The 17,839-nt window shown below is 46.9% G+C and overlaps 1 protein-coding gene across 3 annotated transcripts in view; it reads left to right on the top strand.

Annotated features, from left to right (window-relative positions):
* The first annotated feature begins 12,265 nt into the window (after window positions 1-12,265).
* TGM4 (transglutaminase 4) overlaps window positions 12,266-17,839 on the top strand; it is a 31,236-nt gene continuing 25,662 nt past the window's right edge. Inside the window, exons 1-2 of one of the 3 annotated variants that reach the window (XM_075921865.1) lie at window positions 12,266-13,181; window positions 14,083-14,361. Coding sequence is in view for 1 of the 3 variants with exons in the window: in XM_006116414.4 (XP_006116476.2) it covers window positions 17,515-17,530 (16 nt within the window). In the remaining 2 variants the exon portion in view is untranslated. Of the gene's footprint in view, window positions 13,182-14,082; window positions 14,362-16,977; window positions 17,531-17,839 lie in introns of those variants that run through there. The other 2 variants (XM_075921866.1, XM_006116414.4) reach the window with 2 other exon arrangements.

Here is a 17,839-nt window from a genome sequence, read left to right as displayed (position 1 = left end):
ATACATTAAATCCAGACCTATGTTTGTCCCTGCTCTATCTCATAACAGGTCCTGATCTGAATCAGAGGTGTAGGGAGGGTGTTATGTACATGGGGGCAAAGGAAAATATTTGCGCCTGCCACATGGTAGGGCCTTGAACCTGGCGCATGGCTGAGCCCGACTCTGCTCCTTCCTTCGCCTGCCCCACTCCAACCCTTCTCCCAAGCCTCCTTCCTCAGATGACAATGGGAATAGGGAGAGGGGATAAGGTTGCCAGATAGTTTAACAAAAAATACTGAACGACCCCTCCCCCCCCCCAAAAAAAGCTGGGAAAAAATCTGTTGAGGGGGGAAAAAAAAGGGGGAGACCAAAGTTGTTAAACAAAAGTTGCACCACTCTCTCCAGTTTGGGGCCACACTAACCCCAATGCACCCACCCCTCCCCCTGAGCCAGGCCCCATATCCCAATGCACTCACTGCTGCCTCAGAGCCAGGCCCCCCTACAGTCCCCCGCATCTCAGTGCACTCACCCCTGCCTCAGAGCCACACCCCCTGAAGCGTCCCCTACCCTGGCTGGCTTGATTTAATTGGGATTGGTCCTGCCTTGGGCAAGGGACTGGACTTGATGACCTTCTAAGGTCTCTTCCAGCTCTATGATGCTATACCCCAATGCACTCACCCCTGCCTCAGAGCCAGGCCCTCCTAAAGTCCCTCCATAACCAGTGCACTCACCCCTTTCCCCCGCAGAGCCAGGCACTGGAGGAACGGGATGGCTGGGTAAGAAAATCTTACTTTTAAAATGGCTGCTCCTGCTGCCCAGCCCGGCTGCCTGGCTCACAGTGTTTAGAGGGAGGCATCACGTGGCCAGCTCCCGGTCTCTGCTGGTCACGTGGGCCAGAACAGCGTGTTCTCAGCTCCCACCCCAGCCCGGCATCCCCCCAGCGTGATGCCTGGCAAGTGCCCTCTTCTGCCCCCCTTCACTACGACTCTGCTGTGCTCCTCACTCCCCATCCCTCACACCGCCAGACATGGCAAGGGAAAATTGTCCCCGCCAGGCTTCCGTTCCAGGAAAACAGGAAATATTGGACATTTCAAATGTCCGGTATTTCCTGCTTTTTTACCGGACGGAGCCCGCAAATACTGGACTGAATACCGGACACCTGGCAACCCTAAGAGTGGAGTGGGCTGAGGCTGGGTCGCTCCATTTCCCCCCACTGCTGGTGAGTGCAGAGGTGGGCCAGACTCCTGCTGCTGGTTCCAGGCCGCTTGCTAATCCCCCAGGCCAGCCTTGGCCCTGCACTTCTGTGTCCCCCTAAAGCTCAGGGTCCAGAGCAGTTGCCCCAAACTGTCCTATGGACAGAATGGTTCTGATTACACCTGCCCTTTGGCAGAGTCTCTGAGCCAAAATTCTGCACTCGGTTATACCAGTGTCAATGTACGTAACTCCACTGCTCTCCATCGTTTGGATTCATGCCAGTATTGCTGAGATTAGACTTTGGTCTGATAAGTTTCTGAAAGTTACACTTACACCATTTTTCCCTTCTTACCGGTGTATCAAATAGGCCTGGTTTGTTGTTGTTGTTGTTTTTTTAATGGGATTTGAGGTGCGAGTAGTTATTTCTGTTTTTCACACTGGAAATTTAGGTCTTGTGTAACTCTCTTGAGACTTTCTTGATAACTCAGTGCTTGCAGGATTCTGACTCAGACCTAGGAAGTAGAAACCCAACTGGCTGAGAAGGGAAATGATTCTTGTTCATTTACACTGGCTAAAAGCTATACAATGGATTAGGTCAAGCCTGTTTAATTCAGACATGTAGGGAATGTGGGAACTGCCAGTTTGGATCAGACCAATGCTAGCTCCAAAGGGCACCAGCACTAGCTGTGTCAGAAGAAATTGCAAGATCTGAGCAGCAAGCAGATGTCAAGGATGAGAAAAGGCTGGTGGGGAAAGTTTTGGCATTTCTGTATTCAGTGAAGGTTGAAAAAATCTGCCTCACTAGGGTTGCCAGGTGGCTGGTATTGACCCAGATAGTCCAGTATTTTCACCTACTGTCTGGTAAAAAAAATTCAGAAAATACTGGAAACCTAAAATATCTGGTATTTTCTGATTTTTTTTTCCCGGCCAAGAGGCGAAAATACCGGACACATGGCAACCCTATGACACACTTCACAACTGGGCCTAGCCCCCGCCCAGGCCCCCGACACTCCTGCCCCCGGACCCTCTGCTTACCTGGTTCCGCAGGGAAGCTGCGTACTGGCTTGAACAAAACTGCGTACCGGTGGGTTTTTTTCGGGGGGGGAGGGGAGGTTTTGGTATTTTGGGTTAAATCATCTGGCAACCCTATGCCTCACCACATTTCTGAGCAATCCAAGACATTCTCCAGCAAGAGCCAAAAAGGCAAGATTTGGCATTACTCATGTTTCTAAGAAATCACAATTGTGGAAAAAGCTTGTTAAAGGCATAACAGGATTTGTTTTCCTTAATCTGCTATATATTTGAGAGAATTCATCTGTCTGAGTGAGCAAGCGAGTCTGTCTGTGAATCTGTGGGCACATCTATGCAGCAACATTATTTCAAAATAACTAGCTCAGAGAGGCATAAAGATCTTGCACAGAAAGGTTTTTTTTGCGCAAAACGGACATGGCCACACTGCTTCTTTTCTGCAAAAACCACTCAGAATAGATTATGCAAATGAAGCATGACAGAATGCTAATTAGCACTTAATTTGCATTACCTCTTTTGGCAAAAACTGGTAGTGTAGACACAGCCATTGTCTGTCTACACAGCAGGCAGTTATTTTGAAATAATGTCGAAATACTGTCAAGCTGGAGGACTTCTCACTCCGACTCCTGGAACCCCCATTGTACGAGGAGTAAGGGAAGTCGGAGGAAGAGGGCTCTATTTCGAAAGAAGTTCTGTGTAGACTCTATTTCAAAATGAGCTATTTCGAAATAAGCTGCGCAATTGACGTAGCTCAAGTTGTGTAGCTTATTTTGAGTTACACCCTGTTGTGTAGAAGCACTCTGTTTGTTCAAGAACTGCTAAACAGTAAGAGCAAGGAACACCAAATTTGGTATGCAGCTACCTCTTGTCATATCTTAACATAAGGTAAGGGATTGGTTGTGGGGGGAGAGGGGTAGACCCCAGCCTCCCACCATCCCCAGACATCCTTTAGGGAGTTTGGAGGACTGAAGCTCCCCCCACCCTGATTCATATGGAGACATTGCTGACTGTTCTCCTTCATCAGGGAGCAAGGGGAAAGTGCATAGTTTGCTCCATTCCTCAATCCCCTTCCGACTGAGCCTACTGGAACTGCAGCAGCTATGGACAAGTTTTTCTCACCTGACCCCCAAGCTGCTGTAGTGAGAGTGTTACACTGAGGTTTTCAGGGTTGGTAACCCCCAGTTTATTAGTGTCACCCCCCCTTCACCAATAGAGCTCTACCTGTAACCCCCCTCCCTTAGGTCCGGGGCCCGTCCGTCCCGTCTGGACGGGTAGCCTTCAGCTCCCCCAAAGTCACCCGCTCTTGTCCGGCGAACGTTACCCTTTTGGGCCCCTCCGCCAATCAGAGTCCCTCTTGGTCCAACTGTATACCAGTGTTTCTTTTAGTTCTTCCACAGTTCAGAGTCCCCACTTGCCTTTGACTGTCGGCCTCAGGCCATCAATGGCGGAGTAGGGGGACCTGGGCCCTTCCTCTCCTCTGGGTCCCAGCCCAGGGCCCTAAGGCAGGGTCACAGCTGCTCCCCTGCCTGGTTGATGGGGAGGCCTCCTGAAGCACGCCAAGCCACGGTTCATATGCCACTTCCTACTTTGCGCCCCTGCCTCGGGGCTCCAGCAATTTGCCAGCGGGAACCAGTCTTACCATCTACCCGTCCATCACATGGCTTGGCCTGATATTGGTTCCAGAGTCACTCGCTCCTCTCCTCTCTGTCTGTTCACCTGGAGGGTCACCTTGTCCGGCAGCTCCTCTCCCTGGGCTCCCGTGTTGGCCTCTGCTACCTCCGCGGTGTTCCTCGGGTCACGCTCACCCCCTGGATCTTGGCTCAGGCCCTCTGGCGCGGCACGAGCATCACGCCAAGGCTCTTCTTCCCTTTCCCAGCATCCAGCGGGTTTTAAATCCCCTGGACAGCAGATACGCCGGGGTTGCGGCGTGACGTCACCAGCGAGCGCCACGGCACAAGTTTCTAGCACCCACTCCAGGAGCTCTCCGCCCATGCCAGCCACCCTCAAACAGGCGCTGCATCACTTCTGCCCTCTGGGCGGCACTCCCCACAGCACCGGGACAAACCTGGCTGGAGTGCGGGGCACGAGCGACCCATCGTAGCGGGGCTCGAGTGCCCCATCACAGAGAGAGCTGGGGCAGTCCTTTCTCCCTGGGCAGTCTGCAGACTGAACCCTCATCCCCAGCCCCACCTCCTGAACAATGATTTAAATGAAGAAAAAACAAAAATTAATTAAGGGCCCCAGCAATGCCCAGGTAAATCATCTAAGCATCATATTGTGTGCAACCTTTAAAGCATTAAGCATTCTTAGACTGCTGTAAGCTGTTACTTCTTATAAAGAAGTATTGTAGAAGAGGCAGAGGGTTAAAATTAGATATTTGTTTTTACAAAGCCTTAATGCAGGGGTGGGGAACCTCAGACCTGGGGGCTGGATGCAGCCCTCAGCTTGCCTGGATCTGGCCCCTGAGGCTTAGGGCTCCCCTTCCCCCCCAGCATTGGGGAACCCATGCTGGTACCTTAGCTCTCCTGCTGCTCTACCACGGGGCTGGAGCACAGTACATCTACTAGCCTGGGCCCCCCTAGGCTCTGGTGTGTGAGGGGAATGTGGAGAGTGCCTTTCTCCTTCTCAGTCAGGGACTACGTCAATGAGGGTTTGTTTGTTTGTTTTGCTTCTCATCCGTGTGCAGCCCCCGGACTCCTTTTTCTGTGGGTCAATGGCCCCGGGCCCAAAAATGGTTCCTCACTCCTGCCATAATCCTCAGGTTTGCCGAGGCATCTGGCACCAGTGTTCCCTGTTAGCTGTGCACTTGTGAGATTCAAATGTCGCCCAACTAGTCAGAGCACGCACAGCTAGGCTTTGTGTTTCTATTGGTGGTGCACAGTCACACATGCTTCAGTGCACATATAATTATTCTGCACTGGGATGGAAAAAAAATCTGCACGTGGGTGGAAAAGAGGGAACATTGCTTGGCACCCTGTGTCCTGTGGAATTTACATGGCTGGCTGTCATCTCTGTCTCAGGAAATCTGTGCACCGACAGCTTGTTTATCGAATAAAAGACAGAAAGTTCAGTTTCTGACACATCCAGACAATGCTCTGGATAAGATCCTCAGGCAGTCATCCTGATTTACACCACTTGAGAATTTTAGCCTGATCTCCTTAACTCACAACTAGAACCCTGCAGAGAGGGGAGGAATTACTGTTCACATTACAGTTTACATTAAAACGATCCCTTTGTTTGTCAACTCATTGGCTGGGAGAATTAGAGATCAAAGAGTAGAAGTAAATGGATTAGTAAGATGAAAGGAGCTTTAATGTAACAGTTCTTTAACATACGTATTAGTGACTAGGAAAGAGTCGCTTTTTACTCTTTTTCCCAGTCACTAATGCGGAACTGTTTAGGTTACTCAAGGCTAGAAGCAGGACCAAACAAAACTAGACAACTGGGCACTGTGCTGAGAAATTACATTCCATGCAAATAAGGAGACACGGAAGAACCAATCAATATTTCGTCATGGTGATGGGTTCTAAATTAACGCTGACCACTCTAAAGAGAAGATTTGAGTTTTTATTTGTACAGATCCGAGTATAATGGGGTCCTGGTCCATGATTAGGGCTCTTAGGCATTATGAAAATACAAATAATAGATGATGATGATGATGATTGTGGGTAAGTCATCAACACATCTACATAACTTCAGAAGAAACAAACGAAGACTAGGGTTGCCCGATGGTGTAACCAAAACCAAAAATGCTCCCCCCCAAAAAACGGGGGAAAAATTTTGTTGAGGGGGGGAAAAGGGGGGGGAGACCAAAGTTCTTGAGTTAAAAAAAAAAAAGACTTCGAGTTATTAAGCAAATAATAACAAAACAGCATTAAAACAGCATAGCCCGTTTCAGAGTGCGTGCATAGTCAGAACAGGGATAGGAATAGCGGAGTGGTTGAGCACTAAGACCCAGGGAAGGCATTGCTTCCCCTTGGTCTTTAGGCTTTTTGCCAGCAGCCATTTTGTTTTCTTGTTCAAGCCAGAATGCAGCTTCCCTGAGGAACCAGGTAAGCAAGGAATGCAAGGAACTGGGGGTGTTGGGAGCCCGGGTGAGGAGAGGCCAGGGGCTGAGCCCAGCTGCCAAGTGTGTCGTAGGGTTGCCAGGTGTCCGGTATTTTTGACTTCTGGCTGGGAAAAAAAACAGAAAATACTGGACATCTTAGGTGTCCAGTATTTTCTAATTTTTTTAACGGACAGGAGGCGAAAATACCGGCCTGTCCGGGTGAATACCAGACACCTGGCAACCTTAACCAAGACCTGGTCTGCATTTACAAAGATGGGACTTTTTAAAATAATAGTTATACCAATAAATGCCCCGAGCCACATCTCCTGAGCACTCACCGTCCACACTCCTCCCCCTCCCTCCCTAAGCTTGAATGCTGCAAATCAGCTATTTGCCGTGCTCCAGAAACTCTGGGAAGTTAGGGGAGGAGCTGCTGAGTATGAGGGCCCAGCTTCTCCCTGTGAGTCCTCCTGCTCCGGAGCACCCATGGATGCTGGACCATGGATGCTGCTGGCTGAGGGAAGTCCAGTTTATAGAGGTTCAACCTGTAATAACAGGTCAGGCTTGACTCAGAAGCATTGAAAATATAGTATCATTTAGACCAGGCATCAGAAGTCTTCAGGAATCTGCTGAATTATGAGTTGGTATTGGTATTGATATTGCATTAGTGTACAGAGGCTCCCTCAGGGATCAGTCCTGTCCACATGCATCATAAAAGAGAGATGTCTTGGCCCCAAAGAGCTTATAATTTGAATATACAACAAGGTACGGAAAGTGGAAATGACAAAGAGGAGGAAGAGAAGGTCAGCGTGAAACTATCATGACTGGTGGGGTAAGCAGCAGTCACATGGTGCCCACTGTCTAAACACTGTTCTCTTTTTCCATCTATCTATTTTAGAAATGTGAATCTATCTAGGGTTGCCAGATGTCTGGTTTTGAACCAGACAGTCCAGTATTTGAGCTTTCTGTTCAGGAAACAAATTGAGAAAATATAAATGTCCGGTATTTTCTAAATAAGATGTAATGTAGATTGTGATGTAACGTCAAGTGTGTCTGGTATTTTTGTTGAAACCATCTGGCACCCCTAAATCTATCTGTGTCTGTCTGCCTGTGAGTATGTTTGTTCAAGAACTCCTCCTAAGCAGTAAGAGCTAAGACCATCAAATTTGGTGAGCTGTTTCCTCTTATAACTTAAAGCAAGGTCAGGGGTTGGATAATGGGATGTGCATGCAATGCAATTGTTTCATATCAAACTGAAAGGGAGGGGTGTGGAAGCAAGGACAGTTATACTCCCCTATGACCACAGGGAGGCTGCAATCACAGGAAGAAGAATTACCACAGGGTGGTAGCAAGCACCCCAGAAAAGAGCAGCGGGCAGCACCTGCTATCCTGGCCTGCCCCAGAAGCAGGTACTGGCTGTCATCTCTCCCCCCCCCCCCCCCCCCCCCCGCCATTGTCTACAGACTGGCCCAGGGAGTCCTGGGCAGCCCCCTCCATTCCTGGTCCAGACCTGGAAGGAAGCTGGTGGCCAGGGTGTGAGGCCCCTGCCCATACTGGGTAGAAGCCAGCAGGTAGGGTGCATGGAGCCCCCTGCCCTGGACCACCCCTGGGGAGAAGCAGGTGGCCAGCCCTGAGCCCCCTCCTCTGAGCTCCCCCTGCTCCCAAACTCTTGCCGTATCTCTTGTATTCCCCACCCACTGCCCCAAACCCTCCACAACCCCCAGCCCTGACTCCTGACCCCCCTCCATCCCTAAGTCTCTGTCCTAACCTCTGCATCCCTGCAGAGTCCCAGCTCCCTGCCAGGTAAGTCTTCTAGTTATAAATCTTGCAAATCTGTGCCACACCTAGATTGCTTTCAAGTAAAAAAAAGAAACTTGCTGAATCTGCCTCTGTACTTTCCATGTTCTGGGATAGTACCCTGTTTTGTAGCTTCTGTGGCTAGTGGCTATATGTTCCTTGATCTAGGATCTAGGCAGGTTGAGTGAATTTTATTTTTTCTTTTTCACTACACTCCTTTGTCACAGAACTTGAGACCCTTGATCACTTTCTACTTGGAGTTCCTGGACCAGATTCTGATCTCAGATACACCAAGGGGACACTGGGTGGATTTTTTCCCTCATTTTCCACATGACTGAAATCGCAGTTTGCTGTACTGCCATTACGTGCAAAAACTAATGCCCTGAGACCCTGAGCCTGCAGAGATGTATGAAAGTGTGTGTGTTTTACATTAATGAATAGTCCAAATTCAATGGCACTATTCGCCTACATAAAATCACATGTGCAAGTGTTTTGCATCAGAGTCGAAGGGCACAAACATGCTATGTAACTTGATGCCATGCCATGGGACTGCCCCCTATTCAGAGTTGCCTGGGCATGCAGATCTGTGCAGAATCAGATCCTTATTTGTTTATAACTGTTAGTTTGAGTTTCACTGCAAGTTGGCAAGGATGCTGTTTTGCTTCAACTTCCCCCCATGTCTTCTTTTCCTGTATACATTTTGCTTAATCCAGCTACCAAAAAACCTTAGGAAACGGGACAGATGTTTATTTTTACTATAGAAAAAAAATGAATGGAGGCTTGAAAAAGGAAATCTACTTTTTAAAACACTAATTTGAAAATGCCTGTTTTCTCATACATGTGTACAAACCTCTAGTCATATGCCGAAGGTGGAGAGGTATTTGGTCAAGTATTTTCCTGGTTCTCCACTGCTATAGTTAATGCACATGAATGAACTATTTTATTCCAAATCAATATTTGGTCTACTTGATTTATTTAATCCTTATCAATGCTTTTTACAGTTGTAAAAACATTGTTTGCTTTGGGTTTTGTCTGTGTTTTGAAAGTAATTGTATGCTGCATATTCTGAGGAGTTTTATAAAATGCAGAAAGACATATATAAATATATCCACAGTGCAATGGTCACCAGCCAGTAGATCTTGGAGCCTCTGACAGGTGATCTTGACTGGTTTGGCCAAGATGCTACCAAGCACAGCACTTTAACTGCCCCTCCCTCCACTGCTGTACAGCTCCTGTCCTTTGCTTTGGAGCTGTCCTCTTCTCCCACCCTGTATTCTATCTCCACATAACGGGGGTGGGGGGCAAAACGGTTTGGGATGGAAGGAGTCTGCTGGCTGCTTTTGGGAGTGGTGCAGGGCCAGGACCAGGGCAGGGGTGAGCCTGCCTTAGCCCCTCTGCACCACCACACAGGAGCCACCTGTAGTAAACAGTGTCCAGTTGGAGGCTACATCCTAAATCCCTGTCCCAGTCATGTACCCCCTCCTGCACCCGAAGTCTCTGTCCTAGCCCGGAGCCTTCCTAGACCCAAACTCCCTTACAGAGCCTTACCCTGAACCTCCTCCTGCACCCCAACTCCTGCCCCAGGCTCAGCTCAGAGCCCTTCTGACACTCCCTTAGCCCTTAGCCCAAGACCAAAGTCTGCACGCCAACTCATTGCCCCTGCCTGATGAAAGGGAGGAAGGATGGGAGTGGGGCGGGTGGGTGGGGGAGGGAGGAAGGAAGAATGGAGCAAGCAGGGGCGGGGCTTTGGAGAAGAGGCATGAAGGAAGTGGGGCAAAGGTATTTGGGTTTGCAGTAGATCCTGGATTGCACTTAAATTCAGAAAGTGATCTCATCCTCTAAAAGGTTGGAGACCACTGCCATCATGTAATAAATTGAAAATTGTAACATTTTATTTCAAAAAGCTTTATTCTGCAATAGTTGGGCCATAGTTAAGATTGAAGTTTGCTCATATAAGATAAAAAAAGATTTTGCTTGCCATATGCAAATCAGGATAGATTCTGATGGGTTTCTGTCACAGCCCATATTTAAAATCTGCAAGTCAGAGCGTTTGCAAGGTAGTTTATATTCATCTGAGGTGTAATATTCATGAGAGCATTTAAGTTTCTTCTTTGCTATTTTATTATGAATTGTGTTATTACAGAAACAGATTCATACTTAAATGGAGAAGAAACAAACCAGAATTTCAAGATCCAGCTCGAATACTATGGCCCAGATCCTAAGGTGATTGTAAATTGGTGTAGCTCCAGCAATGGAGATGCATTGACTTACCACAGCTAAGGATCTGGACCTGCAACAGAATGTCAGTGTATGTGTCTCATTTTATTCCATGAGATACTATTTTAGGCTAGCATTTGATAATGAAAGTGTTTTAAAATAAAGGTGTATTTTACTATCCTGTTAGTCCTATCTGTATTTTGCTCACTTTAGTACAACTGTACAAACCATTTGCAGCAAACTGTTGATATTCCAAAAATAGCATATTTACTGGGTACAAATTATCTGTAGATAGAATTTGATTTTTATACACTTGTTCTGTTACTCAGCCATGATTCAGCATACATCTAATTTTAAACATAGGGGTAGGCCCACTGAAGACTATTAGTGCTTAAAGTTAGGTATGGGCTTAAGCTTTTGTTGATTTAAGGTCTCAATGAATGGCTAAGCATATATATCACCCACTCTTTGGTAAATCACAACTTTTTTGCCTTAGTTTCTTTAAATTTGGAGCAAAGTTTGCTTCACAGGGGGTTATGAGGATTAGTTTACATTTTGAAAGTGTTTGAAACATAACAACTGGGTATAAATATAAAAGCTTAAATTCTCAGCAGGGACTGATGATTTTGGTCCGATTTTCAGAAAGCAGTGAATACCCTACTCAAAAAATCAGTCCCCTTGAAGGTGACTCCAATGAAGCACTCAGAAAATGAAGACACCCAAAACAGTCATTTGTGAAAAATGTAGGCCTAACTGTTTATGCAATGAAAGAAAAAAAAATCCTTTTGAGACAGAGACAGAGCCATTTGTTGTTTTCAAATTATTCATAATACAATGCTAATGATTGTTTTTCTAGCATGTAGTTTTCTAACATGAAATGATTTTTTTGTAGGCCCGTACCCTGAGAGCTTTTCTTCTTATTGTAATCATATTTTACTACTCAGAGGCTAAAACGATGATGAGGTGTGAACTCCCAAATGAAGGAAGTAAGTGCTGCTAATATTGGTTTCTTTGATTTTGTTTTATTCCATCCTTGCATGCAGAAGATTAACATGAATTATAGCTCTGCCCAGGATACAATTTCAAGTTCTTGTGACTCGCTGTGCAGTGATTTAATAGATAGGTATTATAAAGGTCTCAAATACTTGCTCTGTACCATACAGTCAGTCTAATTTATCTAAAGTCAACAAAAGAGACCAGATCAGGTCACGTGCTCTAAATACTTCCAATTCCTCCATGGATAAGAAAGGTCTTAGTTGTTTGTGTATTGATGTGACAACGCCTTACTCGGCGAAAGCAAGAGAAAGGGAGAGGGTAGTTTACCACCTTCTTGTGAGACATAAGGGCATTGGCCACAAATAGGTAACAGCACTATTCTCAAATTTGAAAAACCTAGCACATCCTTGGAAGGAGACAATGTATGGATGACACTTGATAATGCCAGACCTGGGTTTGGGAATTATTTCCCCATAAATATTTCTGACCGAGCTTTAGCAATTTAAATTTACATTTGTATAGTGTCTGGACATCCCTTTTTGGGGGAAGGACCCTAAATCACTACTATATCTCCAGTGGCATTCTGTGGGGCTGCAAAGGATGCTGGAATCCTGACACAAGACCCATCAAAGCCAACAGGTTTTGTCCAATTAGAGATGTTAAATTGCGAATAATTGACTAATCAAATAGTCGATGCATTTTGCATCGACTATTTGATTAGTCTATAGGGTGTCTCTGCCTTTCAAAGGTGAAAATGCTGCACGGAGCCCAGGATCAGCTGGGGACTCCGCCGCTGACCCTGGGCTCTATGCCGCGCTGCTGCTTTGAAACGCCATGGGGAGCCCAGCATCAGGCTCCATGCAGCGTTTCAAAGCAGCACCACACGGAGCCCGGGTCATTGTGGAGTCCCCAGCTGATCCTGGGCTCCATATGGCGCTGCCACTTTGAAATGCTGTGTGCAGCCTGGGGACACTCCCGCCTCTTCCTTCCGCCCCCTCCCCCCCGCTGCCTCTTTCTGTCAACTATCCGATAAGCATTTGCATTTGCATATTGGATAGTCAACTAGTCCTTCACATCCCTACCTCTAACGTCCTCCTGTCCTAGTCTCTCTTTGCTGACCTTAGTCCTGGCCAAATTAGACAGGCTATTGACTTCCTTGGGCTTTGGATCAGGTCGTTTTTGCAGCTTGTGGGGTGATTTAATAGGTGTAACTGACAATTAAGAAATGCATCTGGAGATACTTTGAAAATTAGAGACTTTGGCAACTAATGGTTGACTTTCTACTTGCCAAAGGAAATTTCATACCTCAGGCACTTCACCCAGCAACTCTCCACAAGACTCTTTCAAGATGAGATACAACCTATATTAAGAAAAAGTAAGAAAGGGCACAGCATCCATAGACTTCAGTGGTGGCAGGATTTAACCCATGTTCTCTAACAGCACGTGAAGTGAAATCTTAGGGTATGTACGTTACACTGCAATTACATACCCATTAGCCAACTCAGGCACACAGGGCTCAGGCTATAAGGCTGCAAAATTGTTGTGTAGACATGTCGATTTAAAAGGGGGACTGAACTCTCAGGTCCTCCCCCTACACTCAGGTGCCAACTGAAACCCGAATGTTTACACTGCAGTTTTTAGCCCTGCACTCAAAGTCATGTGACCCTCAGGAAGCTGACCTGGGCCAGCCACGGTCATTCTGCAGGTCTTTTATTCCAGTGTAGATGAACCATTAGAGACTGAATATACTGCAAGTGTCCTACTCAGAACACAAGGAGCTTCGGCTTTACAGGCTGCTGAGCATGTAAGGGAGCATTAACCTGAGTCTCTGATTCCAGGAGTCTGAAGTCCAAACTGGTGGAGACTGCTTTGGTCTGAAGTTTGGCTGAGCTGCTCAGTAGCATAGGAGGACCTCTGCCAGGTCAGAGCCACTCGTTTTAATGTTAATTAGCACAGTGGTTTTCAAACTACAGGTCATGACCCAGTAGTGGATCGTGGAGTGTCAGGCACTGGGTCTCGTTGCTGCAGAGTGATCAGGTGACCAGTGGGGGTGCAGAGGCAGCTCCCTGTCTGTCCTGGCACCACAGAGTGTGCTGCAGAAGTGGCTGGCAACAGGTCCAGCTCTTAGGTGAGGTGGAGAGAGGATTGCACAGGGCTCTGCACACTGCCCCTGCCCTGAGCACTAGCTCTGCACTCCCATTGGCTGGGAACCTGCTGCTAGTTGCTTCTGGGGCACAGCAGGGTCTGCAGTGCTAAGAGAGGCAGGAAGCTGCCTTAGCTCCCCCTCTGCACTGCTGACCTGGGGCCACTCAAAATAAGCACCTTCTGCCCCATGCCCAAAGCCAGAGCCCCTTGTACACCATACCCTCAGTCCCACCCTGGAGCCCACACTCTAGTCAAGTTAAGTTGTTTCCCGGGCATCAACAATTTTCTTCAACTGGGTCATGAGAAAAGGAGCTTGACAACCACTTAGATTTGCTAGATATTCAACTGATGGAGTGGTGTGTTTTCTCATTGTAATCAATTTGGTTGTGTTCATGTCAGAAATCATGTTAATACTCAGTGTAGGAACTGGAAAATATGAAATGTGAGCACCAATGTTTGCAATTATTGTGAGAATACAGAAAAGAGACTGTGGTTAACCCGGTTCAAAAGGAGACAGACACTGTCAGTTTAAAGAACCTTGGCAGGACAAGAGCTCCACTGCCAGAGCTCCGTGAGGCTAAGTGGGAGGGCAGGACTCTGAGTCAGCAGGCTGCATGCCCACCAGGGGTAAACTATAAGACTGGTTCAACCTGTTTCTCCCCACTTTTTCAATGTAGAGCGGCTGCATAAGGACTCTCTTTAGTATGTAAATATACTCCAGTGGATGCTGGAATTTCTTGTGGCTGGACTGTGCTTTGGACCAAGAGCTGAAATCACGAGGCTAATGGGCAGAAGTCTCAGCCCAGAAATGGATGGTAGCAGATGAAGACTGACAGCCGGCAGGGCGGCAGCACGGAAATGCAATGGGTGGCCAGCAGCATGGTAGTGGCACAATAAGCAGCCAGCAGGGCGGTGGCAGAGAGGGGAGACAAGAGCGAGCAGTGAGCAAGTGGATGGTGAGTGACCAGCAAAATGAGTAAGATGCCTCTTTACCCACCCCCCACTCAGGATGGCAGATGAACTCTGGGTCTGCCCTGACTAAGGGCAGCAACTATGAGTGGGGTGCAGAGAAGGGTTGGGTATGTGAAGGGGACGTTGACATTGCTGGACTTAAACACCTGAGAGTGAAAGGACATTGCCCAACCTACTGGAGTGGGACTTTTACTTATGGTTTTGGTTATGAGCTTTGTTTGTGGTGTTTTCCCAAATTGAAGCATTGCCTCCCAGAGACACCCAGGGGTGTTGTGTGAATTTCCCAGGTTACTGGGTTGGGGCTCAAGCCAGTTCTGTGCTGGATGAATGGAGAGGAACCCTTAGTTATTGAACTTGTCCCTGGCTGCTATTGGCTCCACCTGGCAGAAGGATTACAAGTGTACGGCCAGGGATTATGGTGAAATTGCAAAATTAGGAGGCCTCTTTGGAGTATAGATACCAAATTGATCTTTTCAAGCCTTCCACAGTCTGTTGGTATCTAGGGTCCACAGGTAGGCTCAGAAAATAAATGCTTGTTTGAACAGCATATATAAAGCCTAATAGAAACATATCCAGGATGTTATGAAAATACTTTCATTGGAAACAGTTTATTCTTACGGGGATAAAGCAGGCTATAACCGAGACACTGCAGCATCCAGTTTTGAGAAAGAGAATGAATTGGTAAAAGCACAGCCGCATGTCCTGTAGTTTTGGGATGCTGGACTGCTGCAATTCTATAGAAACTCAATGGTATAATTTTAGGTGCTCACATTATTATATTTATTGTTTTGTTATTTGTACTGTTTCTACATTCCATATATTTTATATGATTAGAACTTGACTATAAACTCAAGTGAAATCATAAGAACGGCCATACTGAGTCAGACCAAAGGTCCGTCTAGCCCAGTATTCTGTCTTCTGACAGTGGACAATGCCAGATGCCCCAGAGGGAGTGAACAGAACAGGGAATCACCAAGTGATCCCTCTCCTGTCACCCATTCCCAGCTTCTGATAAACAGAGATTAGGGACACCATTGCTACCCATCCCGGCTAATAGCCACCGATGGACCTAACCTCCATGAATGTATCTAACTCTTTTTTGAACCCTGTTAAAATCCTGGTCTTCACAACATCCTCTGGAAAGGAGTCGACCAGCTTATTTTCATTTTCGGGGCTGAGAGACATGCAGAACATCAGCCACGTTGAAACGTAAATTTGACTTTTAACATTTATTTCTACTTCAGCGATGGAAGGGGCCATCCATAACATAGGTTGCACCTTAGAGAGTTTTAGTTTCAAACCGTTCAGAACAATCTTTTTTGGTTAATCATTTTTGGCTTACTGCTTGAAGAATATCACCAAGCTTCCCCCTCAGGATTATTCCACAAGTGCATTGCAGTGTCAGACATGTCACAGTAAGGATATAAAATCCCAGTTAACCAGCTAAATGTTAAGTTTAACCAGTTAACTGATTAAAATGAGGGGCCACAGCCAGGGGCCGCATCAGTTCAGCTGCTTCCAGCCCATGCAGGGCTGCTGGCTCCCAGCCTGTGCAAAGCTGAAAGTGACAGTCCCATGTATGGCTGCAGTTCCCAGCCCATGTAGCCTGGGAGCCAGCAGCTCCACTTGGGGAGCTAATGATGGGTGCAGGCGGGAGGGGAGGGACTGTTCCCCGGATGCTGGTTAACCATTACCTGGAAAACATCACCATGAGGGCAGGGGACTGGATGCGATGACCTCTTGAGGTTCCTTCCAGTTCTAGTGTTGTATGATCACCTGTTACCAGTTAGCATCCCTATGTCACACCTCTGTGTGTTTAACTTGTGGGGGCTGTGAGCATACAAGGATACACTTTCAAACACAGCTGCCATCTTAGATGCACTGGTAAGCAGGTAGTTGTCTGCACAAAGAGTGCACTAATGTCCCAATCCACAACCCAGTGCCTGTCCTGAGGAGCCATGCTGGTGGAGGATGCTAGAGGACAGAAAGAACAGCACAGAAGACTGAGGGGATATGATGGAAAGACTGTCAAGAGAAGAAACCTGAAGAGAAAAAGGGCTGGAACTCCAAAAGCTCTGAACCTGAACCACAGACCAGAAAGACTGGCAAAGATTCCTTGACACCTCCCATTCTATTCAATCAGGAAAAGAAATGAAGTGTATTTATCTATATAGAGCAAGCTCAGATGCTTCTCAGCACTTCTTTAGATCATGCTCCCATCCTACAGTAATGAACATGTGTACCAACAACAAACACAATAAATAGACGTTACAAATAACATTTTGGAGTGGAAGCCAATGGAAAGCGCCATATTTTCATCAGTGGGTTTCAGATCTGGTTCTTGGTACAAGAGCTTGCCAGAAAGTCACTCGTGGGCATACACTGGTCTCAAATTCCAACACAATTTCTTACACAGTCAGCTAGTGGGGAGTAAGAGAGAAGGATTTTCCACCCTTTCCCCCATTTTGCCTACTCCGAAGTCCTGCACACTCCTAAGCAGGGCATGGAGCTCACATACAGCAGTGCTGCATGGTGGGCACCCCATGCATGGTAGTCCATAGCCATGCTGATTCTCTCCCCCACCTCCTCAGGGTTCCCCGGTACAGATGAGGGTGCTGTATTTTCCTTCTACTCTTAAAGGTAAATGGCAAAACTCTCATTGACTTCCAGGGCAGCCAGATCTGTCCTCAGCTGCCCCGGTGCAAAATGCTGTTACTTGCAGGGTTAAAGATCTTTGCTTGCCCTTAAAAGCTGCTCTGGAAGTGTGTTACTGTTGGCATGGATCATTTACCATGGAGTAACCCACATCACTCATTGTCTGTACCTGTGCTGCCCTTGTTGATGAAAAAAGCCTGTGGAACTATTATTGTCACTGATTCCAGAGAAGTCACCTGTCAGACCTGTTGTGATTTATATGCTGTTGGAATTTAGGGTTTTTGTGTGTGCAGTGTAAGTTGTAGTCATTCTTTCACATCAACTCCCTCTTTCCAAACACCACCCCTTGGCACTGTACGTGCTGACACTTCAAAGCCAGTTACTAATAAAAAGGGACTGCTTCCTTCTACATGGTCAGAGGATAGTGGCAGAAGTGACTACAGGCTTTGCTGGTACTTCAGCACTCAATACCAGAAAGGATCATGAGTCAGACAGCTGGTGAGTTTTAAAACTTCATAAGCTTTGAGACCAGTGTATGCCCACGAGTGACTTTCTGGCAAGCTCTTGTACCAAGAACCAGATCTGAAACCCACTGATGAAAATACGGCACTTTCCATTGGCTTCCACTCCAAAATGTTATTTGTAACGTGTCTATTTATTGTGTTTGTTGTTGGTACACATGTTCATTACTGTAGGATGGGAGCATGATCTAAAGAAGTGCTGAGAAGCATCTGAGCTTGCTCTATATAGATAAATACACTTCATTTCTTTTCCTGATTGAATAGAATGGGAGGTGTCAAGGAATCT

The sequence above is a fragment of the Pelodiscus sinensis genome, chromosome 2 (genome assembly GCF_049634645.1).
Source record: "Pelodiscus sinensis isolate JC-2024 chromosome 2, ASM4963464v1, whole genome shotgun sequence".
Taxonomy (NCBI): Eukaryota; Metazoa; Chordata; order Testudines; family Trionychidae; genus Pelodiscus; species Pelodiscus sinensis.
This window is presented reverse-complemented; position numbering and strand designations above follow the sequence as displayed.